General features: G+C 37.8%; 1 protein-coding gene across 1 annotated transcript; it reads right to left on the reverse strand.

The window, feature by feature from the left end:
- Positions 1–674: 674 nt before the first annotated feature.
- Positions 675–6,784, reverse strand: LOC113014612 (uncharacterized). Its single transcript, XM_080307836.1, has 7 exons — positions 6,003–6,784; positions 4,873–4,991; positions 4,602–4,790; positions 3,852–4,004; positions 2,258–2,416; positions 1,716–1,811; positions 675–1,637 (listed from the first exon to the last, which is right to left on the reverse strand). The coding sequence occupies exons 4-7, from the start codon at positions 3,972–3,974 to the stop codon at positions 1,317–1,319; spliced, it is 699 nt and encodes a 232-aa protein (XP_080163962.1). The 5' UTR covers positions 3,975–4,004; positions 4,602–4,790; positions 4,873–4,991; positions 6,003–6,784; the 3' UTR covers positions 675–1,316.
- Positions 6,785–9,841: the final 3,057 nt, after the last annotated feature.

Raw genomic sequence — 9,841 nt, forward strand, 5'->3', positions numbered from 1 at the left:
CACACCCTTTCCTCAAACTACGCGCTGTCGAACTACATTCATTCATTCTTTTGACATGCAGACTGGAGGGGCCAGGGATCGAACCACTAACCTTCTGACCAGTAGGGGACGTGCTCTACCTCCTGAGCTACCGCCACCCAGTGGTAAACCCTCACCAGGTTTTGGATAAAGTGTACGCTCACAAACCTGTCAAACCTGCATTTGAAACGTTGGATACCATACACTGTAAAAAAAAAAACGTTGCTAAAACTTAAAAACTCAAGGCAACCGACTGCATTTACGTTTTTAGGTTCTGATGGATAACTTATAATTTCAAGTTTAGGTGATAAGTTGCTTTAGCTAATGTTTTTGTGTTGACAAAATTAATAATTGTCCTTTTTCTCAACTCATATTTTATTGTTTTTGCAACGTATTTCCTAAAGTTTACACAAGGTATTAGTTTTCGTTTTGGCAACGTATTTCCTAAAGTTTACACAAGGTATTAGTTTTCGTTTTGGCAACGTATTTCCTAAAGTTTACACAACATATTTTTTTTGTTTTGCCAATCAATTTCCTAAAGTTTAGAAAAAGTATCTTTCATAGTTTTCATGAGGTGCTCCCTGTTGTACCAATGAATGTTTACAGTTGATTTTCAAATAACTTTGTGTTCAAACACAACTGCACCACTGACAATGTTGACTTTTGAGATCAGCCATTTTTAACATACTGACAACATTCAGCCACAAATAAAGTCCTTCCAAAAACACAAAAAAAGTCAAATTTTTGTAACAAATGTTACTCATCCAATTTTAAAGGTGGTGTTGTCAGACAGAATATCAAACCTATCTTGATAGATAGTCACTAACAAACAGATTCAAAACATCAGATGGCAGGATGTGAACAACTTCCTGGTTTCCATACAGCTAACAACTTTCAAACAAATTTTTCCACCACTTGTCTTTTAATAGTAATGGTATCAACACTCCAATTTCCTGTGAAGTTCAGTATCGCGCCACATTTGTTATAAAACTAATACAAATGTACCTAAAACCAGATTATAAAAATTGTTTAAAACAGCTCAAGTTAGAATAAAACCTTTCAACATTTTATAATAACATGTTATACATGAAATCTGCAATCAGCCATGCAAGCTACATTAAGTAAAGTTAGAACAGAAGACATTGATTCAGAACTTTCTGCACCTTACCGTTTTCTTAAAGACAGAAATTAACTTTTTTCAGAGCAACTTGCCACGAAACCCAAAAACAGTAAATCAAAACAAATTGCCATTCTGTTTTACACAAGTTGCATTTGAGTTGAACATGTTGTCAAATAGGTTAGACTTTGGTTAAGAGCTTGGTTTTGAAGCTTCTTATCCTCTGGGAACAGGTAGATGTCAACTCCATAAAAATGTGTTGCACAGCTTCAAATGTGTACTTGAGTTCTTTGGGAAACTCCATGTTGAGCCCATAAAGTAGGCCAAACAAGTAGGCAAAGGCAGTGGGAAGGTCTGGCAGATCATCAAGAATAATGTCCTCTTCCAAAACAATGGCAGTGTTGACCACTGTGGACTGCGAGTTGGGTCCCACGTAGTCCTCCAGAACAGTGAGGATGCCCACCGTAACACCTCGGGTTGCCCTCTCAACTGGATCTGTATCCTATGCAAAATAAAAAACAACAGTACATATAAGTCTCTGAAAACCAAAACTGAAGATTGAGTAGATTTGCATACTCACCAGACATGTTAAGAAGAGTTTGGTCTCGTCGTCGCGAACAAATATCGGTAACCCTTCCAAACTGATGGTTCGTCGATGCTGGACTATGTTTGAGACCTAAAACAAGGAAATCAAATAAGACTCAGTCTCATTTATAAACCTACCATTTTGTTTTTAAAACACATTAAGTGTTGTTGCTCAAAATACAGCCTTAAGAAATAAGATGTTGAAATGAGTTATTACAGATAATTGGTCATGTTTTTGTCAGTTTTTTTTATTTATTTATTTTTTAAGTAATTTTGATGTGCAACAAATGTAGCACACTTATTACAACATTTATAACAAAAAGTGCCATGAGTGGGATGAGAGTTGAACTGTCTGTCATTACCTGCAATCTGCCAAACACAGCGCTGCTTGTTAGCTTATAATCCCATTCAGGACACACTTTTTGAAAACTAACAATTTTTACATCAATTTAGTAAATATTTAATAAAGTATCTTTCGTTACAGTGGGAACTTCAGGTTCCTCATAAACCAGACACAAATACATTTTTATATATTACCTGTTCATCAAACTTCTGCAACAGGGAATCCATGTCATTGCGGAAAGCAGCTTTTCTAATTCGATACAGCTTAATCAGCCGAAGTGAGTAAGTGTCGAGGGCAGTCATGAAGGTCCCCATGAGATCCTTGGTGGTAATGCGTGAGAATTCCGCACAAATCTACAAAGCAACAAAAAAAATATAGAAGAAAACTTTTAAAGGTACATTATATAAAAATCACATTGTTTTCAAATTTGGTTAAAAGAGCTTAATTTCAAAACATTTAGTTAGTCTCGGTTGATCTATTGGTCAGGCCTTGATTGGATTTTTTTTCTTTTAGTGGTAGTGGTGGTACAAATTATAACTGACGTATTAAAAAAAAAAAAAAAAAACAAGAAAAATCTGATCGGCAGATTTTACAGTAAGTCTATAGAATACCTAATCAAATGTTGATAAGACAAAATAATGGTTTCAATTGTTACAGGATGTATTGCAGAAAAGAAATAAATCAATAAATTGTATTTTAAATTCATTGAAAAAATTCCATTAATTTTATAGTTATGTAGAAATGAAGTAAGAATAACATCCTGTGGTCAAATTTGTATACTTTCATAACACGTAAGTGACTTTCTCAATCCTGTTCTGTGAGTTTCATGGCTGTTGCCCGCTAAGGGTCAGCACCAAAAGATTCTAGATGCCCAGTGAAGACAAGTCATTGCGGCGACCGTGGTTCAGGGGGTTGGGAAGCTCATCTGTAACCGGAAGGATGCTGGTTCTATCCCCAGCTCTCTCTGTCCTGGTCGTTGTGTCCTTGGGCAAGACCCTTTACCCCACCGCTTACTGGTGTTGGCCAGAGGGCCCAGTGGCGCGATATGGCAGCGTCACTTCTGTCAGTCTACCCCAGGGCAGCTGTGGCTACAACTGTGGTTTCCCTGCACCGATGTGTGAATGTGAGAGTGAGTGAGTGAGTAGTGGAATTATAAAGCGCTTTGGGTGCCCAGAGAAGAGCGAAATAAAAGCAATCTGTTATTATACACAGCAAGTTGACAAGTAAATAGATTTCACTTCAATAGAGTTCATATTTTTAGAGCCAAGTATTTTTTTATATTTTACCACTAGCATTGTTAGCTCAACGGTAGCCTTCAACCTTTTCTACAAGATATTGGAGTGATACAAACAGATGCTTCTCAAGGGCACAAGAAATGGAGCTCACGTTCATTTACTCACCCAGACAAGTTTCGAGGCATTTGGAGTTGTTCAGAAGGAATTGTAAAGGTCCTATATCATGTAAAATCAACTTTTTGGAGCTTTTAAACACATTTTAATGTTATTTCCTTAGATTAAAATCCCTCCAGAGTGGTTTTTGGCTTAATTCAGGCATTTCTTAGTTGTCTCAGTGAATCCTTTCCCCATAACCGTGGCTCAGCTCTCTCTTGCAAAACGACTGACTCGTAACATTGGGATTAAAATTTCTTTCTAACAACTCCAAATGCCTTGAAATTTTTCTGGGTGAATAAATGAACGTTTTCAATTTTAGAAATAAGACCACACTGGGGAAAAAGGGAAGAAGAAAAAAACGGAAGTTTTCCTTTAAATATTTAAGAGATTATCTTACCTGTTCTTTCAAGAAGAGAGCTGGCCATCTGAGCTGCATTTCCTTGACCAAGGGCTGCATCTCCACAACTTCTTTCCTCCTGAGAGAGAATGTGATGTCCATCTTTTGGGTGATGAGTGCCATGTTCTTATCCGTCTTCTTCACCTTTTGGTTCTGTTGAGATAATTAATGGGTTGGTTTTGAAAAGTGCATCATTTATATTTTTAATTACATCATCATCTGCCTCAATGTTCTGTTAAGCAAGCACCTGTTTGATTCTTTGAAATGAATGAACCTGAGAAAATTTTAAAATGTCACTAATTTCCTCAATAATTCTCTGCAAAGCACTTTTAGAAACATGTAACAATGTTTGCATGCATAGAAAAAGTCTAGCTATTTTATGTTCAAGACATTGGTAATCTACAAACTCATTGTCCTCTTTATCACTTGATGCTACACCTGAACCACTTGGTAATGTCTCTGGCTCCTGAGAGGTATTTAAGGATTTATCAGGGGAGCTACTTTCACTAGGACATGCATTTGCATGAGAAATCAGTCTAATACAGTTTTTTATATCTTTTGAGTTTTTGTGCTTTCTGCTTGTGTGTGACGTAAAGGTTGTTAAATTGTTGGTAGCATAGTCACATTTTTGGAAAGGACAGGATACAGTCTGATTTTTTTAAGTGCCTTAAAATATGTGAAATAAATGTATGCTGTGAGCAGTTTTCCTTAAATTCACAAAAATCACAAAAAAATGTTGAGATCTCCTGCCTTTTCTTAGCCCTGTTGTGTGATCTGCTGAGGTGAGACTTCAATGCCCCTCGTGTCCTGAACGAACAGACGCAGTCACTGTAAACACAGGGCAAATGAAATCCTCTTCTATGTCGTAGCTGGTGATGTCTTAAGAGTACTTCTTGGCTTGAACAGACAAAAGAGCAGAACTGGCACTGCATACAAAAGCTATAATGAGAAGAGAGGAGAGGACAGTGTCAACAATTCAAAAGAAACCTGAATTAATCTCAAATTACCAAAGTTACATTACCTGATAATGTGTTTGGGGCGGGGGGCAGGCACTCCTGTTCTGATTCCTCTCCTTACCAACTCCTCATCAGTCCCTCATAAATCAGGACAAGCAGTGGTCTGGAGTTGGCTTTTAATTCTCTAAATAAATAAAAATAGCAATTAGTTTTAAAATAAAATACCAGCTTCCTGACATTACTTAAGAATTTTTTTCTCCTGTCCTAATTTTTTTGGCTCACTAAAGTGAGCTGATTCTGCCTTGTAAAATGCCATGTGAAACACAGTAAAACAAATAATTTACAAAACATACATTACATCAAATGTTTAATTTATTTAATTTATTATTAACAAATTGTATTCTACATGGAATGCACCAACAGTATACTGGGATGTATTATGTAAGCCAAGGATAATTTTGTGTGATTGGTTTTACAACTTAGAATGACAAACATTGGATTGAGAGTATGAGTGGGATAAAACTCCTGAAGCATCTGTTTAAATTATCAGTGCATTTATTAATGGTGCTCCATAAATAAACCAAAACAATGTTGTTTTGTGCATAACAAAAAGCTCACAATTGTGCAGTCAAAATGTAAAATAAAAGATGCTGAGCATAATAACAAAGACAGATTTCGCAGCTGCTCTGTTTCCAAGTTCTACTGCGCAACTGACAGCCTGGAGTTTGAAATCCTCTTTGTAACCGTGTCTCTTACAGGCGCCATTTATGGTCCTTACACGCATAATATGGTAATATTACGTTGAAGCAGAGTACGTATCACTCTGCGAGGCTCCTCGGTAGCCGTAATGCTCCAACAATCCATCAAGCAGTGCAGCTTCATAGCTTACCAAAGTCGTACCAAAACATTTTTTGACATATTTTTTTAAGCTGTGTACCACATAAAATTGGTTCGAGGTCAGTAAGCACAACCAGAATTCATACATAAGGCAGACTGTCGATTTTTGAGATGAAAGGATTTTAGGCCGTGCGTCAACGCGTTGGCCCGGTTAGCTCACTAACGCCACCCAGCCCCACGCACGGGGTGATCCGCGGTAACTAGTTAACGGAGATTTGCCCCGTTAATGCAGTTATGGCATTAACTTTACGCTGACAGTACTAAAATAGTAATCTTCAAATGTTTTCTTTTTACCGACCAGCTCCTCTTTGATAGCTGCCGTGTCCATCTTGTCGTTGCCTGCAGGTGAAGCGATGGGGGAGGGGGAGTTGTGTTCAGTGAAGGAGAGAGGCGGAGTAACACAGCGTAGAGACAAAAGTGGACGAAAGAGAGGCAAACTTGCGGCTCCACGAGTATAATGATAATGTAGACTATATCGATATAAACTATATTGTCACATCTCATATTTCATTTAGTTCATTTAGTGGAGCTCGCTGGCCATGAGGACTCCACCACCCCGTTCACACAGAAACTAAAGCACACATTTTATTGGCTAGATGTGATTCGAACAAATTAAACGACATGGCAGCAGGCGCCCCCGAACTTTATTTTATTTTATTTTATTTAAATAGCGGTGGGGGGTTGCTGCCGTTGGTCATGAGTGAGCCAGCCTATTTTGTTTCGTTCGGTGGTATGGCGGCCACAGACTGCACTTCATGAAATACGCATAGGGGGTGTCGCGGAGGCTTGTCAGATATGAGCGCGCCTCTTTAGTAGCGAAGTTTGTCGGATTTTCATTGTTTTGTGACATGGCACGTAGTTTGTGACATGGAATCTTAAATGATATAGTAAACACATACCCATAAGCCACAAGGCTTCTTAGCCAAGAAAGTAATGCTATGCTAAGTTTCGGAAAAATACGAAGAACTTCAGTTGTGATATTTCTAACAGACAAATTGAGACTGTTCAAACATATACTGTCTGATATAATAAAAGAAACATTACTTGCCTTTAGAAACTTGAGATGAACGATCTATCCAGCTCCTAGCCTCACGTTCTCATTAGGGCAGGTGGCTTTCAGTCCTTGCAAAAGCGCAAAGTAGACCCCGTAGCATCCAAAAATATGAGATGCGCATGCGTACTCAGGCACAGAAAGGCGCCAACAGCTTCAACTCATGTAAAACTTGAATTCATTCATTTTGCCAGCAATAAATTTCATCTGAGACCAACTTTTGCTCCAAAACGTTAAATGATTAGTTGAAACCCTTAATGTATTTGAGTTTATGGGCCAACTGAACTTTTATTGTTGAATTGTGAAAGAAATGACTGTAAGCTCAACAACTGCAAGTTTGATTTTTTACAGTGTAGCATTATAGTATTGCAACATGGAATTTGGGTCTTCTAACTAAAACAGGAAAATAGGAACATAAATAGTGCCATCACTGCCAGACCTGGCCCACATCTGGATGACATACCACTTACCATGCCAGAAGTCAGCCAGCAGTGCCGGCTTGACACCCGATCTGGGCCACACCTGTCTGCTATGTGAGTCTGTTCTGGGATGGACCCTGGATCCAGTGCAGGTGGTGGGAGACAGAAGACTCTGACCAAAATAACTTCTCTGATGGACAAAGTCTCCCACCCCATGCGTGTGAATGTTGCTGAACGGTAGGGCTCCTTCAGTGACAGACTGTTGCATCCTAGATGCATGAAGGAGCGTCTCCGGAAGTCCTTCCTCCCTGCAGCTGTCAGACTGTACAACCAAAACTGCTCCCAACAAACATAGATGTTTACATCAGTGCTGTAGTTTGCACTAATCAACAGAACAACTACTACTGTTATAACTTGCACATTACTTTTCTTAGTTTATATATACTAACTTATTGGAAGTTACATGTCTGCTTTTTAATGCACAGGTACGATACACAGTCTGTACTTTTCGAATTATTCTAAATATTCTTAGCTATTTAAACATCTTTCAGTATCCTGCTCCGTTTGCACACTACAACCTGGGTTTGCCACTTACCTGTACTTTAATTTTAATAACTGTAAAGCACTGTTTCGGTAACTATTGTCCATGATGTAAATATGTAAACATTTTGTGTGTTTCTGTTCTATGTCCTGTGTCCTGTCCTGTTGTGTATGTGTTTTTTTTGCTGCTGTTACAACCAAATTTCCCCCTGTGGGACAATTAAGGATTGTTCTATTCTATTCTATTCTATTCTATTCTATTCTAATGCTTGTGATATTGTCAAGTAAAACATTTGGATTCTTTCAGATGTCATGAATGAAGTTTAAAAAATACGAGGCTCTTGCTTTTTTCACAATATTAAGAATGTAAAGAGCTCTCTTGCATGATTACGATGAACCTCGAGGTTTGTGTATTTCCACAAATGCTTTTCCAACCACTGCACTTGAAACAGTGAATGCCGTCATTAATCCATGAAAGGCAAGAATGAAATTTACATCATTGTTCAGGGGAGAAAAAAAAGCATAATTGAGCATAATCAAGGTCAAACACAGCAGAAAATGTATCTGCAGAAAGATGATTAAAATGTGCAAAAAGCATGTGTGGTCCATTTTAGTCTAACAAGTTTGAGTCAGAAACAAGAAATCTGAGTCTTTGGACTGAATTAGATCAGTCAGAATAAAAGTCTTATTTGAGATGCAGCACACATTTTTCAGTGCTAAATTGACACTGCTTATATTTGTTGCATTTATATTTATTATCGTTAGGATAATCTGGATTCTGATTGGCTGGTTAGACCTCGGTTGAGTCAGAACAATGACTGCCTAAGAAGGTAAATGGGGATTAATCAGGACCTACTTAAAACCTTCAGAGTTCACCTGTGGAAATAATGCACCGCTAAAGTTCATGAAGAAGTCGTTGGAAGCTGTCTCACCATGGCTTATTCAACAGCCTGTCTGTTGTGGATATGAATGTGCACTTCCTACTAAATATGGACAAATAAGGATTCTCCACTTCAAGAATCACTCAAAACACTCCGTGAGCAAATCAGCACTGAGGGTTTGTATTTGATTTTGTTATAAGTGGCAAATAGAAAGTGGAAAGTAAAAGCTCTTTAAAAACAGCAGCTGTCTAACTTCTTTTTTTACAGTATTTCTGATCTCCTTCAAAACAACATAAAATAAAACATAAAATAAGCTCAGTAATGATAAAACATCTGTGAAAGACCACAAAAGACTGACAGTGATTGTGGATCTTGACAGACAGCAGGTCACCATCTCGGCCACTCGTGATGTTGTTCTTCTCTCTGGACAGCGTGTTGTCTATAAAGACATAATGAAAGAAACAGTTGTCTTCATGGTCCTCACTTCATCTTTTAATGGTTTTACTTAAATAAGCTGCTGACACATAAAACGATTTACTGCTGGTTCATAAAATGTAGGCGCTTATGGAAATGCAGCGCTGTTTCCAAAACAGAAAGAAGCAGCTCCGAGGCTTTACAGCCAATCTGCCACACCCTCCTTCAGATGAAATGAACACAGCTGAGCAACAAAAACCTTAATGCAAGTTCACAGTGCCATGTTGCTGGGAATTAAACTACTAGAAACCAAAGAGCTTTTTAATGTCTACTGACATTTGAATCATCATTCCATCTGATCATTTTTAGAAGTGCTTAATCTCCTCTGAATTACAGCACTTTCAGTGTGCTTTTAATCATTTCCTTTCACATACTGATTAAAATCCAGAAAATGAAGACTCTCAACACAGGTAAGAAAAGAGTGGAGTATTTTTCATGAATCATCTCAACTTCAGTTTTTGATGATATGGTCACTCAAATCCTTATAGGCATTCATCAGCCCTTTTCTTGGGCTTGAACAATCACTCAAAAATAAATAAAAAATAAAAAATAAAATAAAATAAAAATTATCATATAATTTATAGAAAATCTGGAAAGTAAAGGAAATTGTAGCAATAATAATAGATCAGTCAAATTCATACATATCTTTCTGTAAAGCACTTTCCAGCCTGTCCAGCACTGACAACCAAACCATGTTTCCTTCAACACTTTGTATCTTAACTGGAACTTCAGCAGATCCTCCTGTTTGCATCTAAATGTGACAGGTTTCTGA

The sequence above is a fragment of the Astatotilapia calliptera genome, chromosome 11 (genome assembly GCF_964374335.1).
Source record: "Astatotilapia calliptera chromosome 11, fAstCal68.1, whole genome shotgun sequence".
NCBI classification, from domain to species: domain Eukaryota; kingdom Metazoa; phylum Chordata; class Actinopteri; order Cichliformes; family Cichlidae; genus Astatotilapia; species Astatotilapia calliptera.